The sequence below is a fragment of the Diadema antillarum genome, unplaced genomic scaffold (genome assembly GCF_040938485.1).
Source record: "Diadema antillarum isolate AM-2024a unplaced genomic scaffold, OU_Dant_1.0 seq00000195_RagTag, whole genome shotgun sequence".
NCBI lineage: Eukaryota > Metazoa > Echinodermata > Echinoidea > Diadematoida > Diadematidae > Diadema > Diadema antillarum.
Genome location: NW_027271258.1, coordinates 522,862 through 545,090, shown reverse-complemented (window position 1 = coordinate 545,090; position 22,229 = coordinate 522,862). Strand labels below are relative to the sequence as shown.

Here is a 22,229-nt window from a genome sequence, read left to right as displayed (position 1 = left end):
ACTTGCAAATACAGAAGTCCATGCGTCTGAGGAGAAAGAAGTGTACATTACATGTACATACATAGTTACACATGTTATGATACATGCTCACATCCAAGCTTGAAGTCTTCATAAACAGAGGCATTAAACTCAAAGACCCAAGAAGATTTAACACCCATTTGCATAGTTTGTTTGTATATTTTTTTTCTTTTACCTGTAATTCAGTATATTTCTTGTAGAGTGTGTGCTCACACAAAGAGAAAACACAGTAGCTTCATCCACACATGTAGCAGGTAGATAAAGTTGATAACATGAAATGGTATGAAAACATACCATACATAACGACATATACAGTGTACAATCACAACAGAATTAGCAAGATTATCATATATTGTATCAGTAGGCGTTTTCACATCAGCCCGATGTTTCGAAATAGCGCGCTATTTTCTGACTTGAGAAATTATCCCGATAGCGAAATAGTGCGCTATTTGATAATGTGAACACAAATTAGCGCGCTAATTGTATCGCTCTGATCGAGAAAATTTCTCGAGTCCAACTCTGGAAATTTCTGAAATAGCGGGATAGTAGCGCGCTATTTGATAATGTGAAAACCACTCGAGAAATTAGCGCGATGCATCCCATCATGCCTAGCGTGTGTAACTCGATCGATCGAGGCAAACTGCACACAAATCAGGAATTTTTGTGAGGGCACACACATTACTGATGCTGTTTGCACATACTCAGCTGTCGAATTAGCTCGAAAAAAATTCGGGCTAATTCTCTTCGGGCTGATGTGAATAAGAAGTGAAATAGCGCGCTAATTTGCAATCGCAAAAAATATCTCAAGCTTCGATTTTTATCGGGCTGATGTGAAAACGCCTTATATGACTATAACATTTTGTCACGTGTATGTTTCATTCCAGGAATGCATTTGTAAAAGAGGAATGCATTTTTAAAAGCATATTGAATTCATACCTCTTTATTCAGAGGCTAACAGCCTCATAATCATAAATTCAATCTGGCAGAATCATTAAAATAGCTCCAAAATAAATCATATGTATACAATCATTCTTGGTATGCATTGCCTATTGAATTCAGTCATCACAATACCATCATCAAAGCCCCTGATTTACTTGCACAAGAACTTGTGTGTACAAGTAGAAACTTTTGCGCAAGTTATTTATTTTGTGTTACTAGTATTATTATAACCCCCTCCGGACTATTTCAATTTATGAACTTTGCTTGTGTAAACAGTATTCAAACATGGTATATTTTCGAATTCTTGCATCAGTGTAAACAAAAAGCTGTTATACAGAAAATCAGAGCTCATGCCTTCCCACTGTGATAGTTCCACCTCTGATGAGCTGTACATTCTCACACCCATTAACCCGTTGAGGACGCGTACCGAGTATACTCAGGCAGGTGTCTGTGGGAAATGTGTGTTGTAGCAAAATCAGTCCATCCTCAACGGGTTAATAGTCCAATGAAGTATGCTTGTAAAATTTGTGGCTTTGGTAATACCGTCAATACATATTGTGCAAAGATAGCCTTATCAGCATGATGCTAAAAGTCTGATCAACAATCAAATATGTAGGTTTTGAATACGACACAATACTCATTGAAAATACCTACTTGTAAGTAGTTTAGAAAAATCCATGGTCTCAAACTTTGTCACCCAGCTGGAAAAACAAACAAACAAGCAAACATACATACATAAAAACAAGCTAGATGTTGAGAAATAGTTTAATCAGCCTCTTGGTTAATTTATTACTTGTCATTTGTATCTAACATTGGTGACTCCATCAGTATTTTGTTTCTTATTAACTTGCATTGTCACTTCATGCTTCATCTTTCTTAATATAATGTACATGAAAGTATTTGAATTGTATACTACTTCAAGGTATTGGCATTTATGCCCCTGCAGTAGCCAAATACTGTAAAGCAAAAATTTATTTGTGGCATGAAATTTTTGCGAATTGACACTGGCATCCAATGCAGTATAGTAGAGAAACACTTTCGCTTGCATTTTAATTTCTGGTTTTACAATATTCCATGTTTAGAGCTGTGCTCAATATTCTTCCAGGACTTTCTGTTATCATGGAAGAGTGATGAGGGATATACAGCCTTTTGAGGCAAGTCAGCCATATCACACCTTAAAATCATCACAAGAGTTTTTAGAATGGATCAAAATTGCCTTCTACACAGACAGCACACTTTTTAAAAGTATTAGCCTCCAAGTCCGAGGGGGGGGGGGGGGGGAGGGCTTCAAACAGGAATGAGTTGAATTTCTGAGACAGATGTAGTGCAACTATCATCTTTAATTCATGGTTATAGTGGGTTTGTCCTGTGAAAAGGGTGCCATTTCAGGAAAAGGTTGTACAGTGCACTCCCGTTATATGGAATACAGATATACCAAAACTCTTGTGACAATGAAGGGAAAATTGAGTTCCAAAATATCATATACAGTATATCTTTATATATACATCATTGGTTGGCTACAGTAAGATTTTGATGTGATGAAAGAAAACTTGTAATATAACGCTAGTCCTCCTGTAGAAGAAAATATTAAGAGTATTGATTCTCTTCATACAGTAAAAAAAAAAACAGATGAAGCAACACACAAGTTGAGCAAAGATTTTGTGAAAGAGGGCAGAGTGGTAGAAAGAAGCAATGACCAACTCCTCTTTGTGTACACAATAAATGATTGCATTCAATGCAAGAAATATCAAACTAACAATAACACAAGCATGGCCATCTCAATGTCCACATATGATACCATATATTGTAGGCGTTGCCTTCATATTTAGACCATTGTGACCATTTGAATACCTGTAGTGAATAACTGAAGCTTTTGCTGTCGTTTTGCTTTGATTATCATCATTTCCATTCAAATCGCCATTCTGCTTTGGCTCTGTTTCCCTCTAAAGGCTTTCCTTTAGAAGGAGAAATAGTTATGGCAGTGCTTTCTAATATCACTGCTCGAGAGCCAATATCAATGATATTCTCCATTTTAAGTCCTTGAACCTACCACAAATAAGTAAGAAATCCACGTAAGAGGTAAACACAGTATTGAGAAAAGTGATTAGGAGATTTATACACGGCAAAGCAAATGGGAGATTAAACATTGAAATACAGTAGGTCAATTCAAAATTGCAAAGTAACATGCTTCCTATAAAAAACAAACTAACAAAAAACAAACAAAAAACTTCCAATGTGAAAATATCAGATTTTGAAATTTCCTTGACATGAAGTTTAAGATTAAAAGTTAAAAAAAAAGACTATCATTTTCTCAAAAAAATAATAATTGGGTTTTTTTTTTGTAAATTATTGCAATAACTTTGTAGTGTCAAGGGACTCATCGTAATTTCATGGAATGCCATGAACTATTATGTGCTGCATGAAACAATATACACACTCGGGCATGGTAAAAACCACAAACTAAAAAAAAAAAGTTTGCCCAAACTCAGTCACATGTAGATGGACTTTGGCATGTTTAATGATTGTTCTAATAGTTGTTTTGATTTATAGCACTTTCCACCATGGTGCTGGGAATGCTTTGATATCAAACCTGCACCAGAGTGTTCTTTCCTCTCCTTAGTGGGCAGCAGATTGTTCTAGTTACTGATATTTCTGAGAGACTCATGAAATATTCACAATATGAAGTAATTCTCAAAAAGAAGAAGACAATTTAACAAATTGTCTATGTAGAGAAAGGACTGGCATACATTCTGTATCTGAAAAAAAAAAAAATCTAGAATATTTTCAGAATTGATTTTGAAGTTCATTCACATTCATGCCTAGTTTAATGAATTCATAAATGTTTTAAGATGTAGTTTTGATATACTTAGTGAAGAAAATGCTACCCTTGTACCTTATATAGTATTAGTTTCCACTGTAGATTCAATTCAGTTTTTAGAGCATAACTCGCACAAACACATGCAACACACTGACAGTTTTGAAAGACGAAAAGTTTAACTTTAATGCTACATATTGCAGAGATATCATGTGGTCAAGTTGAAAAGGCATACTGCACATTCCTAAGGTTATAGCGTAGGTTTCGTTTGTTTACAGTTTCTATAACTTCAAGGCAACTACATAGATTTGAAAAAACAGCAATGTTTTACATGCTTTCTTCACACGAGAGCAAGCTGATATGTGCACAGCAACAATCATAGCAGTAGATATTATAAGTTCTGTGGATGTAGTGTTTAAGATTTTAGCAGTTACATAATGGAACACTACTTAAAAGGATTTCTTTGTGTGTGTGTGTGTGTGTGTGAAACAGACATGGTGATAGATAAATCATGTTTCTTGATAGTGTTAAATAATGTCTCTCAATGCACCATGAATAAGTTTAAAAATGAGATGTTTATACTAATCATACTATATACACAGAAGAAAAAAAGTGAGAGTTTTGGGCTTATTCCCATTCTGGATGTATCGTGAAATGGCGTTGAGCCGGCCGATGTGGTCTGGTGAAGAGGGCAATGGTGTTAGAAACGGGACCGGTGTGTCTGAAAGTTGGAAGATGGTGCCAGGTCTGCATCTCTTCCTTGTGTTGCCGGGTGAACGGAGACAGGAGACGGAGTCGGCGACGGTTGGACTCGCCCGGTCGCAGATTCCGCGCTTCCCTCTGATGTATGGGCTTTCCTCTGTCGCGAAAAGAAATATGCAATTTGTACTGGGTATTCGATTTTAATGTGGCCAAGTCAGAACCTACCTTTTGTTGGTACCTGTAAGAGGGGAAAATGTTCTGCATTGTATTTGGTGACATCCCAACACCCTAATTGCTGATTATGCATGTGTGACTGTAAAGACATTATTCTCTGATTCGACAAGATTTGGGGTACGTGATGTATTAGAAATAAACCTTCATGTTACTGAGAGATAACCTTCATATTACTTCAGGTAGTGCTGTTGTTCTGTCATATTGGGCAGTCTGTGCAAAGAGATCACGACATAAGACATTCACAAATATGAGCACCAAAGTGTGATATCACAGCCATTAATCACCATGGAAACTGGTTGTAAACAACTTCACCTGGTCCAGTTTGTGAACTCTGTTATTGCAAAACATACACACACCTGGTTCCAACCCAAAGATATATTGAAACAAAAGAGTGACATCATCATTACAGTACTCTATGAAAGATGTTGCCCTTCAATCTGGGGCATACTGTATACGCTGTTATTTTCGCTTAGATGTTTTCGCGAGATGTTGTTTTTGCGAATTGACGCTGACGCTATTATGTAAATGCACTATCATCCAAGCGCATCAAGGCATTTTCATGTGTTGTTAAATTCGCAATCCAACTGTGATTCTCGGAATTCGCGAAAATTAAACCCCTGCGAAAATAACAGCTTATACAGTATTGCAAAGGAACTCGCAGAAACATGGAGAATGATACTACAAACTTTTTATTAATTGTCAGTCAAACGAAAAGATTTTTTTTTAACCTTGTGCAAGCTGCCATAACATTTCAGATTGCCAAACATCTTTGCTTTTAATGTATGGTATATTCTGCTTCACCATAAGGCACTCACGTTTTGAGGGCATTGAGGACCTCCTTCAAGTGAGTAGCATCGCTGACCTTACACACCCCACTCCCCTTGGCCCTGGGTTGGTTGACCTCATTCTGACCTCCCATCAGCTTCTTGCCAGCAAGAGAGCTGAAGAACTCCACGGCCAGCTCTCGGTCTGAAGAGAAGGGGGGAAAAAAACAGAAAAACTAACCAAACAAATCAGCACACAGCTTGAGCTCGGCAGCCTTGTCAACTCAGCTTTGTGGAGAATTTGATTAAATTTTTACAGGCAAAACTTCTTTGCTACACAGTGGAAGTCAAGAGTCTAATTGGGTTTAGATCGAAGTAAAAATTAAATTGGGGTCTGGGTTGGCATTTCTATGGATCACGGATGTAGTAGCTTGGCTGAATTCTTTACACTGTTCTCAGCCACCATTGTAGTTGTCATGATTCAATATAAGTATGTACATGTACCTATCTGACCAACAAGTATGCCTGCTGAGCTTAAAACACATCACAATTGTGCTCTAGAAAAGATAAAAGTACATACCTGAACTATTGACTTGGCAAGTAACTTTCTGATACAAAAGAACAGTATGATTATAACTTTAGAACAAATGTCGTTACGAAGACCACAGCTCAGTAGGTCTAGTGACCTTGTTTGAAAAGGATTTATGAACATCACGTCGAACAGAGGAAAGTATAGTTATATCTGTATTCACACCTCTTGGGCTAGCTGTTTCCAGCCAGCTGTTGACCACTTTGGCTGTTTCACCCTCGGTTGGCTTGTTGAAGGCACTGTTGATGTAGTTCTTGTCTCCCTGGGTGATGTCTTGGCGGATCCTCCCCGACATGGTCAGTGCCCTGTTTGGGATCGGCATGACCCCGGCATCTATAGGCCGCTGCAACAATACAAGAAAGAACAAGAGAATGAGTGTAACACTATATGTGTTATCAAATGGCAGGAGTTGTGCACATTATAATAAACATATTTATATTCCACATACTAAGAATGTTGCAATAGGAGAGCTGATCACGTGATGAAGCGTAGTTTTGCCCATCACATCACCTGAGAGGAAAAGTTCGTTACACTCTCTGTTGATAGTCCCTTTTGTTTCGCTGATCTCCACACAGTCCACACAGTCCTAACACAAGATGAATACGCGCGAAATAAAAGTGCATTGCACTGTGGACTATCATGTGACCTAGGTCACTTGATAGTACACAGTGCAACGCACTTTCACTTCGGTGCCGCGCGGTGCGCACAGCAAATTCATTGTTTTGTCATCTACGAGCACACGTAGCCTAAGCCCTAAGGATACCTAAAGACAGCTAAAATGGTTTCAGATGTGGTATAAAATGGGACCCTAGGACTTTAAATGTGGAATATGAAGCAAATAATCAACTTTTAGTTTCACGCGATCTGAATGTGATCTGAATGTGTACGCTATCTTTCCTCAGCTGCGCTTCGGAAAGATAGCTACATCCAGATCGCCTCGGAAGTGATAGTTTGTCCCATCTCCTTCACCAACGTTGATTATTTGCTTAATATTTTCATACTGTTGTCTATGTCTCTTTTTTTTTTTCTAGGTATCCCTATACAGAATCATTCGTTTTATTTTGGCACATGGTTCTATTGCTACTGGTAATGAATATGTGAGGTACAAGTCTGAGCATGTTGGACAAATATGCTGTAGTGACAACAGCTAATTGGGTAAATTAACAGTAGGACCAAGCCTAAAGAGTTAAAGAGAAACTCCATGCTGATATTACGTTGCCTTAAATAAGAAAACAAAAAAATCAGAGATCAAAATGTCATATGCTGTTGCTCCCTCTGTTACTTGTAAAAAAACAAAAAAAAAAAGTAAAAAAGAAAATCAATCTACTGTCGCCTGTCTGGCAGAAGGGCCTTAAGTTTTGTAGGCTCAAAAAACAAAACAAACTCTGATAGCATCATATGACAAAGCTTTCAAAACTCTGTCAAGTGATGTCATGAACAAAAATTCGATTTTGGGGTGATATTTCATGATGAGGCCCTTCTGCGCAGGGGACAACATACCACAGTAGGGTACTGTAATATAGGTGCAGTTAGATAACAAGCACAGCCGATTGTGTACTTACATCACTTTTAGGTTTAGCATTCAGCTTGGCCGATAGGAGTGGCATAGCAGGAAACCGTGTCACTGTAGGGAAGAAATAGATGGCAATAAGACCTTTGGTAGTACTTCCCATCATCCAAAGACATGAGAAGCAAAAAGATAGGCGCCTATTGGTGCTAGACACAAACAATGAGGTCAAGGTCACAGCCACCTGCGAGCATTACAATGGCATTTCAGTCAAGAATCATAAAGGCTTTACATCTTCCCACGTAATTCATGGATCACATCACTGATTTTTTCCTCTTTTGTTTGTTTGGGGTCCTTTTTTTTTTGAGCCATTGTTAAAAAGGAAAAGTATAATTATGAAGCATGAACAGAAATGAGGGAAGAATACTTCCATTAGTTTCTGCATTTGTATCAACAATTATCATGTTGCCCCCCCCCCCCAAAAAAAAAAGAAAAACACAAAAACACAAAAAACAAAACAAACAAAAACTGTGATCCTGTCTCATGACCATTGGTATAATGGTTTTGGTCACTGGTGTGTACATATATGTGCCTGGTACCCATATTCTCCCGTTATGATCTGTCATAACAAATGCGTGAGGAATTGAGATGTGTATTATACTTGAGATGTGTATTATAATGGAAGTGCCATGGCCACATCCACTGCTTTCCCAAGATATAACTTCTGATATAGTATTTGAATGAATTTAAAACTGATGAATGTAAGATTTATTCATCTGATATGTTTTCCTGCCAGTGTACAATGTAAAATCCTGTGGAACCAATTGCGTAAAAGCCTGTATATTGTGGGGCCACTGTGGTGTCTGTGTATGGGGTGCCAAATGTTGCATGGTCTATTTCATCACAAAATAATCATTTCGTCGACGAAATGACTGATTTTGTAACAAAATTGACCATGCGACACTTGGCGCCCCATATCAGTGGTGTGATGGATGAGACACATTACTTTCGAATGGAAGTCATGATTTCAAACCTTGCCAAGTGCATTGAATATCCTTGGACAAGTTGTTTTAACCCAGGATGTTCCTCTTGGCCAAGGTGTAAAAATGGTTACCTTGGTAATAACGGCAGGGCCCTCTTTGAGAGTAGTGTTGGCACTCAATAGCCTACCCTGCTGGGTATTAAATTTGAACCATACATTGTAGTATTGTTCTAACTGCTGTTATCAATACTGGTGACTCCCATTTTAGCAAAGTCCTTAGGACCGGCAATTTTTTTTAAAAATGATAAATGAAAATATTTTATTCTACATTGTAGTACGTGTAGAACAAATACACTAGGTGAAGATGATATCTAGTAGTAGATGATAATTTTGGGACCTGAATTTCTACTCTGTTGTACAATGCACTCCTGTTATAACGAACATGGTTATAACGAAATCCTGGTTACAACGAAGTAAAAATTCAGGCTGCAACATTATCCGTTTTATGTTTTTTTGTGTGTATTTGTTTGGTTATAACGAAATCTTGATATAACGAAAGAAAACGGCCGGTCTCAAGAACTTCATTATAATGGGAGTCCACTGTATTGACAATGAAATTTTACTATTGCTGTGTTCGTTGTAACAGAGCACACGGTATTAACGTCATCACTCTCATTGTGATTCTCATACCTCCAGGAGATCTATTCGGCTTCCCTCTCTTCTCCCGTGAGTACATCTCTCGCATGATCTCCTCGTCCAACTCATGCTCACGGAGCTGCCTCAGCATGCCCTGCTTCGGGGTGAAGTGGGTGGTGGTCGTGGCCCCGTGCGTCTTCCTGGTCAGGTAGGCCGGAGGGATCTTCTCTGCCATCTTGGCCACCTTCTCATGGTCTGTAACTGTGGTTGGAGCACAAGATGGAAATTGTTTTAACTTCATTTACCATTTTCAGTGGACTTGAAAAGGACTTATATGAAGACATGATCTTATTTCTTTCTCAACCATTTCCAGTGGACCTGAAAAGGACTTGTGAAGACATAATTTTACACTGATTTAAGGGACTGTACAGTACTGGTCGAGGGGGGGGGGGGGATTCATGTTTTGAACATTCCTAAGTGAGATAATGAGAAACCTCTTGTGAAATATGAAACAGTATTTAATTTTAAGAAGGATTCAACATTTATTTGATGAAAACTGGTTTTCAAATGGCTAAGATATCAAAAAAAAAGTGATAATGATAAAAGGTGACAGGCCATACCTTTTATTAGGATCTCTGTGTTTTACCTTGTTTTTGGATATCTCAGCCATTTTTAAAACCGATATTCATCAAATAAACTTTTGATGCCCTTTAGAATTGCATGCTCTTTGACATCTCATAGATTGGTTTCTGAATATCTCGCAAAGCGTTCAAAGCTAAATCCTCACCTTAACCAGAACTGTACACACCCTTTAATGTGTCAAAACCAGTAACAGTTGCACACAATATTATCACAAATGACCTGGAATAACCAAAGTTGATTGCATCTCATAGATAGATTCTAGTCATGTAATGTAGAACTGCTTTTCATCCTTCATTGGCACTTTTGACCAGTTAGGTTGATACTTTGAAAACAATGCTGTGTGCGTTAAAAAAAAAAGTTTTTTGTTTTATTGGGTTTGACCCTTATGTTGTCACATACTGTAAAACGAGAAATGTTCGCGTGCATTTTAATTTCGCGAATTTCGCGAGCGCCAAGATTCGCGAAATTAAAATGCACGCGAAATTTCTTATTTACACTATATGCATTGAACGCAAGAGGCAATTTGCGAAAATTTCTTGCCACGAAAAAGGCCTTCGGCTCCAATTCGCGAAAATTTCATGCCGCGAATATATCATGTTTTACAGTATTAGGAATGCTTGTGGTGATCTTAATCCATTGAAGACTAGTCCTGAGTAAAGTCAGGCAGGTGTCTAGATGGGAAACGTGTGTTATAGCAAAATCAGCTTGTCCTCAAGGGGTTAATGCATTGACTCCATTTATGAGAGACTGCAAATTTTCTGAGGAACATTGATAGATACAACTCTCATTGCATCATTGTATCTAGTAAGTAGATCTTATAGAATTGTACATGCTGGACAGTGTTTTTGCAACTCCTTTGTGAACGATTATCAAGACAGCAAAATTGTTGGAGTGGTTCCGAGGAAGTTGATTGTGAAATCCAGCAAAATACACTCTTCACTTGTATTCAAGCTGGAAGGGAATTCCAGTATTTGAAACATGATACAGTGAGAATACGAATTGTCACTAGATTTTCTGTTTAAAAGGTTAGTTGCAAATATTCAAAACTGCCCAAATAGAATATAGATTGTGAATGGGAAGTGGATTCAAGTACAGCTGTATTTATATAAAAAAAAAAAGCAACACAGAATGGGAATATGAATTATTACTGGGTATTCTTCATAGTTTAGTTGTAGATAGAAAAATCACCCAAACAGAACATGGACTACATGGGATAACAGTCAGGGTCCTGTTTATGAAGAGTTAAAATTGATTATATAGTTGATTTCTATGGTAAGTCTATGGCAGCCCGTGTGGTAAGGATTTTATCTTTTGATGAAAAGGGGCCCATGTAGATGAAATACATGTAGAAATGCCATGTGACTTGAGTAAAACGCTGGTAATTTCATAGTAGGTGTATGGAATTCCCCAACTTCACCAATATAAGCATGTTACCAAGATACTCAAATCTGCCGCCAGCATTCCTCACCACTGTGGGAACAGTGTGTCTTGATTAGAAATAAGATCCTACACGTTCAATTTCATCTAAACTGCCATTAAACCCAGTGACTATAGGTCTGCTTTAGGATTACGAATACAAATATGAATTTACTCCGACTGCAGACAGTTACTTTTCCCATCATTCCTCAATATGAGGAGACTGGGTTTGCATAGCCCTGTTAACTATTGATAATTCCATGCAAGATGCAACTAGCATAGCTTCAAAGAGTATGTGTGGACAGGAAGGTTGAAAAGTTAATCTTCTTCTGATTTAGTTTTGCCTACAGTATCATCTTTTACTATAGTAGTGCTTTAAATACTATGCATTACCAGGATTTATTATGGGAACCCAAACCCAAAGAGCAATGTGGATTGAGTAAAAGCAGCAACATTAGTAGAACACGTCAGTGAAAGTTTGAGGAAAATCGGACAATCAATGCGAAAGTTATGAATTCTTAAAGTTTTGGTGTTGGAACCGCTGGATGAGGAGACTACCCGAGGTTATGACGTATGAGTGGACAACAATGAGAAAATGTAAAGAGAATTCCACAACAACAACAACAACAAAATCATTTTTCATGAAAATTACCCATTCTATCAACTTGATACTTACATAATGTTAAAGGTAGCAATTACTCTCCCTGCTTTCTAAAAGTGGTTAGTCAAGTGTTCTTTCATTATGCTAGAAATGTGAATTTTTGTGGAATTTTCTTTGTTTTCTTTGTTTTGTTGTCCACTTATACATCATAGCCTCTGCCTCTAGTAGTCTCCTCATCCAGCGGTTCCAACACCAAAACTTTTAAAATTAATAACTTTTGCATCGATTGTCCGATTCTCCTCAAACTTTCACTGATGTGTTCTACTAATGTTGCTGCTTTCATTCAATCCACATTGCGCTCGGGGTTTGGGTTCCCTTTAAATGTATCATCTCTATGGTTACAATTCAAGCTTGTGAGTACAAAGTCATTTCAAGCTGAAGAGAGTCTGATTTGGTGAAAATAATCTCATTGGAGAGAAAAAGCAGTTAAAAAGCCAATGTTTTTAGTGCTGTAGGATACTAAACTATTGATTCTTTTACTTTACATTTCACTGAATATGTTCCCTGATATGAAATGTGGTGAGCTCCCCCAAACCCATCACCACAATCTTTCCAGTTTTACTGCAATGTTATACACTTCACACCCAATGCTGTCACACACACACACCACAGATTTATGGTAAAATCTATGTCATCAGTTCTGTAAAAGATGGATCAAGAAAAACCTTGAAGAGATACACTTGCAGAATAATTTGTTAAACTGATGACTTGGTGTTCAAGTTATTGATGAATTTATGCTGTAGTGATTGTTTGATTTTCATGTGAAAAAAAAAGGACTTGCCAGCAAAGGGGTGTAAATTGCATCCATTTTTTTTAAAATTAGTATCAGAAACTATGCTCGGGATAGAGAGTGTTTGGTGATGCAATGAATTGATTTAGATTTCTCTGAATTTCTATTTTGTACTTGTTTCCATATATTTCATTTATGGATTTTTCTGATGAATAAAGAAGGAACATGTAACTGGCATTTCTTTGATTTACACTGTATGATTTTTCCAGAGGGTAAATTTTATTCTTAGATTTTAAAGGGACTGTACAGTACTGGTTTAGGTGGGGATTCATGTTTTGAACATTCCTAAGTGAGATAATGAGAAACCTCTTATGAAATATGAAAGAGCATGTAATTTTAAGAAGGATTCAACGTTTATTTGATGAAAATTGGTTTTCATATGGCTGAGATATCCAAAAAAGTTATAATAATAAAAGGCAACAGGCCACGCCTTTTATTAGGATCTCTTTGCTTCACCTTGTTTTTGGATATCTCAGCCAATTCAAAACCGATTTTCATCAAACAAACTTTTGATACCCCTTCAGAGTGCTTTCTGAATATCTCGCAAAACGTTATAAGCTAAATCCTCACCTCAACCAGAACTGTACACACCCTTTAAATGAAACTGCCCATGATCATTTCACAAGAAATGTATTTGAAACATGATAAAACTTTATACGTAAAATAATTTGTCATGTCTTTCATGTACAAATTTGGGCAGTGGATATATTGACACATACATGTATGTATCAAACCCAGCACAATGCTGGTTTAATAATTAGTATTTCTCTGGCAGTATGTTGTCATGTATGCATGCATTTATTGTTGTTGTTGCTGCTGTTGCTTGTTTGTTTGTGTTTTCTTTTTTCTCTTTATTTTCAGGAGGGGGATGAAATAAGAATACTGCATTTAGGTGTCACAGTTTTTGTGCAAGTACTTTTTGGCCATTATTGTTTTGTTAACACTTTTAAGAGGCGTGTTCCTGGGTTGACAGGATGAAGTGCACGATCATCACCTTTTCTAATTTGCATAAATGGCTGCCACTGATATTTTTATGTTTGGCAAAACTGCTACAATTTCTGATTTAACTCTATTTATTCAAGTAAAGAACATGGTGTGGACATTTCTTGTGAAATGATCATGGGCAGTCTGAGTGATGTATTAATTCACCCCTCTTTAAAGTGAATCTGGAGGAAAAAAGTGTCTCCTGTGTTCTAATAAACAAGTAATGATGACTTTAGAGGGAATCGCTCGTATTTGCTGCAGTATTGATTTAATTTGTGTGCCTGTGCACACACTAATGATGTGAGTTGGTGATGCTACCTAAATCTTGTAATAATGGTGTACAATGTATCACCACAGTGTACGTAGTGAAATGTGAATTCTGACGCACAAAAAGCTTTGTTATTTAAATGTTATTCTTTATAAGAATTGTACTGCCCGTTTGGTCTAAATTCGAATGTGGCAAGGAATTTTTTAAATGGGATGGTATCGGATGGGATGGAAGGCATGACTCTAGAAAAGGCAACGTTTGACTACCAGGTGCAATGTATATGATTTATACACATTACTCTTACACTGTATTCCAAAGGTTAGAGAGAGTTTGAGGAGTAAACAATTCCCATTTCATACAATTGTTTACATACCAATGAATAAAGCCAAACGTAATAAAGTTCAGGATTTATTACTTACATTCGCTGTAGCCGGTCTTGTCTGTGTGGAGTTTGGTAGCATTGTGTGTAGGATCCTTGTTGTACAGACGCGTTGGAACCTTCCAGTTCATAAACATCTGAAATACATGAACATGTGGGATGTACATTGAGTATGAACATAATTCGCACAGTGACCTATGAAGCAGATACTTCTTCGAAGACGAAAAGGAGGCTTTTATGGAAAATGTTGTTTTTTAAAGGATTCCAAGTGAGGGAATAGTGATGTAATGAATCATTGACCGATGATGCTATCATTGAAAAAGAAACAAAAATGGCAATAAACAAAGAGAGATCCATATATTATCCATATGACCAGTGACCATTTGGAATTCCGAGACCATGTTCGCACATGATATACAATACAGAGATTTAGTTTACAAGTTTTATAATACGTAGTATGTATACAATACACGTTTATCATCCTGCATTTACCCCTCTCCCGTTTAAAATGAAGAAGATCAAAGGGGCACTCCCATGCTCATAATATTTTATTTTATTTTTATTTTTATATTTTTTTTTCTGAATGTTACAATGCCAAAGTCACAATTTCCTTCTTGAAACATTTTTTTTTCTGGTAAACCTGACAATATATCAATGAGACGGAAACAGGAGGGGAATGAAAATATCAAGAAAGATACATCTGTATGGGCAATACAATTTCCACGTGTGATGTGAACCTAAAAACATGATTGCATGATATGAACAATTTTCTTTCCCAAAAACACATTTACAAATTTTGTGTAATTAGTATTACCTTCATTCATTCGGTAACATATATTTACATGTTCGATGAGAAAGGAACAAGGGAAAGATGGAGATACATGTATATCAGGATAAAATGACATGCGACACACGTTTGATGTTAACAGATTTTTTTTTTTTCTGTCATTGAAATTCAACTGCTTCTTCAGCCCTCGAGCTGAACATTGCAACTGGAAAACATGCATGTACTATGTTGCCACAAATTCGATGACTTTTACATGTTTATATGATTATTATTTGTTCAACGAGGAACTTAAATTGTAAATATACGAGAAGGGGCACAAAATATTTCGACGGTATTAAAGTTTTTGGTTGCTAGTTTAAGTTACACGTAGGTGCAGGCCTGGTAGTCGGAAACACAGCGTAACCTAGTGAGAGTGGCACAGGACGCGCGATAACAACACATTATAGGCTTGTCAGTGTGGTCTGAATGAGTTCGAGGCCTCGAGTTCACGTCAAAAAAAAAAATCTCGGCGATGATAGCGGATAGTAATTTTTACCAACATTGATACAAACCGTAGAAGTGGCCGCCATGATGTTGCTTTCTACATTTCGAGAACCAGAACTGTCAGATTCCAACGTCTTCCCGCAACGGGAAATGAAATTTTATCAGCGAAACAAACTTTACGATTCACGCGCAGAAGTTGCCCCAACAGGTGAACCGGTACCTGAATGTGTTTAGACACACGGCACAATACACCACCATGAAGCCGAGCGTGTCCGCTCAGCCGACGTTGCTAGGCAGCGGCAAGCCCACCGGGAGGCGGGTATGTATTGTATCGTCTGCTAAGTCTCTGTAGAGGTTATTGAGTGCGGGAAGCGTGGGTCCGGGACAAAGGAAGCTACTTCAGTGACCCCGGTTCAGTGACAATGGCCCGATTAGCTGTAGGACAACAACATATTGTGCCAAGAAAGAGCTCCTATTTTGCGACGGAATTTGTCAATAAAGTCTTTTACTCTCTGTCGGCATGATTTTCTCTTCGACAACCAGCAAAGGTGACATCCTGGTCACAGGTGATCGATGGTAGGCCTACTTGCTATCCTTACGTAGCCACATCCTTTGGACGCAAAAGTCATCTAAAGGTATTGAATATTCTCTTCTCATTATCATTATCATTATCATCATCATTATCACCCTAAAGTCTTAGCAACTAGATTTGCAAATTAATCCGATGTCTTTAAACGCAATCGAAGACTTCTCCCTTTTTGGATCTATATTGCATTGTTCTAGCAGAAAAAAAAAAACCCTCAAAAACCACCAAGCAATCAAACGAAACCCCACCCAACAACAAACACGCAAGCAAACAAAGAAACAAACATTCGCCAGACCGTTATGTTGCGTTATGAAATATCATCCAGTCTCGTAAAAGGTAATGATAGTTGTATTAACAATAAAGAACTCATAGAAATAAAATGAACTGGAAATGTCGCTATCTATGGCGACTGGTATGCCTCAGCTAGATCGCATGGTTCTCCCAGTAGGTCTAGAGTATGTCCTAACAATGTGAGATGACAGTTTCACATAATCGGCATAAAAAGAAAAATGAAACGAGATATTGTCACGTATGTGGTGAGTGTTTACTTTCTTTTACTAGTTTTCATTTGGATGGACGACCAAATTGTGTAGGAGAGCAATTTGGGAATTTGAATATTTTCATTTGACCTTTGACCCTTGCCGTTTGACCTCATGCATGGACCACAATTCTTCAAATAGTCACTGACTGCTAATTGTGACATTTTAATTTTTCAACTGAACTTTGACCTCATAACCATTATCTTTCCCTACAGAATCATTATTGCAGTAAGTCATGTATCTCGTTTGATGAAGACATGCAGTAGGGCGGTCAGACTGGCATAAGATCGAACAGTTTAAGATGACGATCTTTAAGATTTCGACGTTTTGCCAGTGTGACCGCAAACTTCCTCTAAAACCTCCCGCAAAACTTCTCGCGAAACTTCCCACTCTAAATAGGGACATTTCCCTCACCCCCACCGAACTTCTCGAGCTATTGGCAGTGTGACCGCTGGCAACTGAAACTTCGCTATTTTTCACATGACCAATCCACCTGTTTGCGGGCAGTGTCTCCGAAGCGCGAGGCCATTGTCATGCGCGCAAGAAAGAAGAAAGAGCGTACCGTCCGATGGCTAGTGATTGTGACGTAACAGTACACATCTGTACATGACAATGGCCTCATGCTTCGGAGACACCGCCCGCAAACAGGACACCGTTTCATGAAAATTGTCAGCCCTGACAAGTTGTCAGTCTCTGACAACTTCATTAAAATCCTTGGTTTTGATTGGCTGAGAAACTCTGGCAAGCCCCTGGTGTCTGACTGTTACCATGGTGATTGTCAGATACTGACAACTCGTGAGGGCTAACAATTTTCCATGGAACGGTGTCCAAATCGAGAAGTTTGGCGGGGTGAGGGAAATATCCCTAGTCGGAGCGGAAAGTTTCGCGGGAAGTTTGCGGTCACACTGGCAAAACTTCGAGATCTCTTATATCGCGAACTTCATCTTCTCGATCTTTTGCCATGACAGTCTGACCGCGCCTGTTGCCAGATGCATTATGTACCAAGTTTCACGAAGATACCTACAACATTTCCGAGATATGGAGAAGAAAGTGAAATTTCAGCATTTTCAAATGACCTTTGACCCCATGTAACCCCAATGTTATCTGGAAATACTATAATCATTATGTATACAATAAGTTTCAAGAAAACAACTTGAGGCATTGCATAGATATATTAGGGATTAGTGATATTATAAGAATTTGGCCTTGAACTTTGACCTTTGATTTTAAGCATGCGCACCCAAAAGTATTGATAGGCACACCTTTGTCCACTGACACATAACATTTGCCAAGTTTTATTAGGATACCTCAAATATTCTTAAAGTTACGCAGTCCACAATATCGATTACAGACGGAAAGGTGTACGAACTGACGGAAGGACAGTCACACCGAAAATTTAATGCCTCCGCTGACATGAAAACAACATAAGTCGTGGATGTGCGCACTTTCGTCATTACTCTAATTCGAAATGCGAGGGATTTTGTTACCTCACTATCAACCTTTTCCGTGGGTTTTCGTGCTTCCGTCACGAAGTGTCACCAGGGGCATTGTGTTTTCGGGTTGTCCGTCCCTTTTGCGTGCTCCCACCCCCCCCCCCCCCATACACACACACACACACACACACACACTGCCTCTGTGCCTCTGTGTTTTATTTGCTGTCCACTTAGTGTGTTGTTGTAATTCTTAGCACTCAATATACCATGGTAGCTTTTATCTGTATAAATATCTCGCTGTAGCAGCGAAGAAATATCTTATGTATTTTTTTATTTTAGTTTATATAGTTATAGTGTTATTTGAAGTCATTATCATAAGAATTGGAATATGGTATGAATAAAAACTTTTCCAGAATATGTATTGCAACATTTTGAAGAACATATAATGATTTTTTTAATCGTATGGAGAAATTCATATTGTTTAAAACAGAAGTTGGAAAAAGAACTCTTTCCTGTAGAGGAGTCCAGAGTTGGAATCAGTTAGCTTATGACTTGAAAAGTAAGCTTTCTTCGTCCAGTTTCGAACGAGCTCTTGATATAAATAGTCTGCTATAGCCTAAGCAACCGCCCATGATTTTTCTCTCTCTCTCTTGTATCTCTCTCCCTCTCTTTCTCTTTGTTTTATTTTTCTCTCTCCTCTCTCTCTTTGATATTATTACAATAACATGTTACCGTAGGTACTCTCTAAAAAAAATCGAGTGAAAATATTCACTCCTAAAAAGAGTGAATACAAAAAAGAGTGAATTTAGAGTGAAATTGGAGTGAATTTTGAGTGAATATGTTAATTTTCACTCGTTTTAGAGTGACCTCAGGGATCGAGTGATCCCTGAGGTCACTCCAAGAGAGTATATTTGCTTCGTTTGCTGTCTTTTTGTTGTTGTATTTTTTATGTTTCGTTGTTTGTTTTTTTATTGCCTGACACTGGTTCGTTCTTCATTATTGTATAATGCAGTTTGTATGTGCTTCTGTTGTTCTTTTATGTTGTTCTCGGATTTGCAGAAGAACATCTTTGCTGAAGCAAATTGCAACAATTAAATAAGATATATTGAAACTGAAACTGATTTAAATATCGTAGTAATTCTTTTTTTTTTGGTACATTTCGCCCATTTTGACCAATACGTCATGTATTGATGATATGTACGTTAAAAGGTAGGCCTTTATGTGCTTTATTAGGTTTCCTTCAATAATTAATTCATTGTATAAATTTTGGCAGTTCAAGAAGAATAAATATGTATTGTTCAAATATTCTTTAAAGTTTTGAATTGATTTAATTGTGTACATGTTGTATGTTGTATATCATTTATGATTATTATGGAAAATTTCAGATCAAAGAAAATCAATCAGAATCTTATCAAATCAAATTGAAAGTTCCAAACATTTCCCCGCGGGCTGTTGAATCAGATGTTTTTCTCTCTGTCTGTCAGACTGTCCACGCAACTGACATCAATATATTTGTGTTGTTGTTTTTGTTGTTTTCAAGTTCTTATGCATCAATCTAACCCCACCGTATATATAAGATGACAAAAACATTTTTTTTTTCATGTGCATGTTCTTGTCCAAGGATGCTAGCATGACTAGAGTAGTTTTCCGTAAACAATCTTTATCTTCCAAGGTATCAATACACTCATTCTTTTGTTTATCGATTCCCGCGTTCATTCTTTTGTTTTCAGAGGTTGTCAAATATAAAAGACATTTTAAGAGGCTGCAAACATTCTCTGGGAGGTTCAGTCCGATGTCTTTCACGATCAATATACATTACTGTCCTTGTGTGTAATTGATTCCATCTGTTGTTATTCTCAAGTTCTTGTGTATCATTCCTCACTGTAAGACAACAAAAACAATGTCTCGTATCGATTTCTTGTTCGTTGCTTATGTTATGTGGTACACCAATCGATGTCCTGAACAGCGCTTTCCAATCCAGTAACTCGCAAGTCACGTTCATGTTACCATATACAGTGCCCCCAATAATGGCGATTGTGCCCCCCCCCCCCCCCCCACACACACACACACTCACACACTCACAAACACACTGCAAACGCTCTGTGCATCAATTTTTGGTTTGTCCGCTTGTTTGTTAATGTGAACTGTCATGATTTTTTTTTTCTTTTGCACAACATTTACTTTGCCAAGTCTGAGCTGTAAAAGTCAGGAACAGGCTAACCCGTATATTTTATGTTACCACCACGTTAAAGGTTGCTTCCTGGTGCAGTTCTTATAATGACGACTAAAAACTTAGGGCCTACACATTGACGTGGTATTAAAATTGTAATAAACGAAACTCTGTGTTAATCTTTCAACTCTTTTGAATATTTTGATCATGTTGATAATCTGTATTTCCCATACGACTACACGCGTTTCCATTTGGTAACATGCAGGCTCGACCAGGAGTATACTACGTATAGGCCTACTGTAGAAGAAGCTTGTTTTCATATGATTCGTTTCGGATTTTGCTTCCGTGTGAAGTAGAATACTTAGTGTAAAGTGATTAAAATAAATGGACAAACTTACCACCGATGGATGAGGGTTGTTCCTGGGTGGAGAGATACGCCCATGGTACCCCTCCCACACTCTCCAACAGGATTCCCGCACCAGGGAATCTTTCCCGACCTTAGGTCGGATGGCGTCCAAGGAGAAGTCCCGGGCGTACAGGCTGCCGAAGCGGTCAAAGCCTGACGTGCGATCGTTCGGAAAAATCTCTCCGCTTTGCTCGTGGAGCTCCTTGATTTCCTTCGCCACGTTCTTAGGATCCATGGCTACAGTAGTTGCGCATGTTGCCATTCTATTATTAATATTTTTGTTGATACTAAAAATGAGATTCCGAGTGTATTGTGTGTGTTTTTAGTTCGCTCTCCCTGTTTGGTACGTGTCTTTCCTTGAATTGCTCCCTGTGAATGTTTGCTGTGCATGTGCAAGTAGTGATATGATGATGACGTTTGGTGCGGTGTGTGTGTCCAAGCGAGCACGTTGAAGCGCATGACGTCAACAATGGGTATGATGACGCATAGACATGTTACGCGCATTGTGATAGTCCGCGTAGTGTCTTTACATTTTGGAAGCTGTAGTGACAACAACGATTAAACTTCGCGATTAGATGGTAGATTTTTATTATTTACTGATTACCCGAATTATAATGATTTTACAACCAGTTATGCCAATAAATAACATAGGGCTGTTCTTGTCTGTATTGAGCTTCGATATCTATAGTCTTACAAAGTCATCTCAATTAATGAACATTATTTCCCGTCATGTCTTTTGTTTTGTTTTGTTCATTTCCATCTGAGAAGATGGCTGGATAGCCCATATTCAGCTACTCTAAGCTGGTCTTCCATGGGGTCCAGTTCGATGTGAGGTCAACAACAGCTATTAATTTTCTTGAATTTCTTGAATTAAAATGCGTATCATCGCCTTGATTATTATAAGTGATTTCTTTTTATAGTCTAACGTATGTGTGTGTTGGTGGTGGTGTTGTTGTTGTTGGTGGTGGTTGGGGGGGGGGGTATGGGGACTTTCCCCATTGACCCCACCTTTCCCCTCCCCCTTTCGGCGGCCCATGTGATGCAGTTGTAGGATTAAGGGATTCAAAATGTGCATAATCAAAACAGAAAGGTAGTTGTTGTTGTTGGTGGGGTTTTGGTTTTTTTTTTTTGGAGGTAGATTACTGACAAGCTAATTGCTTAAAATTTTGATTTAGTGAAGAGTCGGTGTCTATTTTCCGTATACCTAGTAAGATTACTCTTTGCAAGTATTCGACTCCCAACACCGTTTCTCTCCGGATTGTTAATTATAGCACTTCTATAATACGTGCCGTGTTGACGTGCCTGTTTTCCTTTGTCTTGCTTCGTTTTTGTTTGTTTTTTTTTTTCATATAGGGCCTACACTGTATGTGATAAATTATTAAACAGACGATTTGGAACAATAATTATTACAGCGAAAATAACGATAGTCACGACAGCTTGGACACGCAAACGCGCCATGTATGGTCAATGAAGTCTCTAAATATTAATCCTTTCATTTT

At 38.0% G+C, this 22,229-nt stretch overlaps 1 protein-coding gene across 1 annotated transcript; it reads right to left on the bottom strand.

Annotated features, from left to right (window-relative positions):
- Positions 1-3,782: 3,782 nt before the first annotated feature.
- On the bottom strand, positions 3,783-20,965 carry LOC139728730 (uncharacterized). The gene is made up of 7 exons (XM_071639671.1): positions 20,723-20,965; positions 14,367-14,463; positions 9,241-9,447; positions 7,624-7,685; positions 6,227-6,404; positions 5,524-5,677; positions 3,783-4,631 (listed from the first exon to the last, which is right to left on the bottom strand). The coding sequence occupies exons 1-7, from the start codon at positions 20,963-20,965 to the stop codon at positions 4,400-4,402; spliced, it is 1,173 nt and encodes a 390-aa protein (XP_071495772.1). The 3' UTR covers positions 3,783-4,399.
- Between the last annotated feature and the right edge of the window lie 1,264 nt (positions 20,966-22,229).

Coding starts and splice junctions, on each gene's coding strand:
- LOC139728730 (XM_071639671.1), bottom strand. CDS start 20,965: ATGGATCCTAAGAACGTGGCGAAGGAAATCAAGGAGCTCCACGAGCAA. Junction 6,405..7,623: donor ATGCTAAACCTAAAAGTGAT/GTAAGTACACAA, acceptor GTATTGTTGCAG/CGGCCTATAGATGCCGGGGT. Junction 5,678..6,226: donor GGAAACAGCTAGCCCAAGAG/GTGTGAATACAG, acceptor CCTTCTCTTCAG/ACCGAGAGCTGGCCGTGGAG.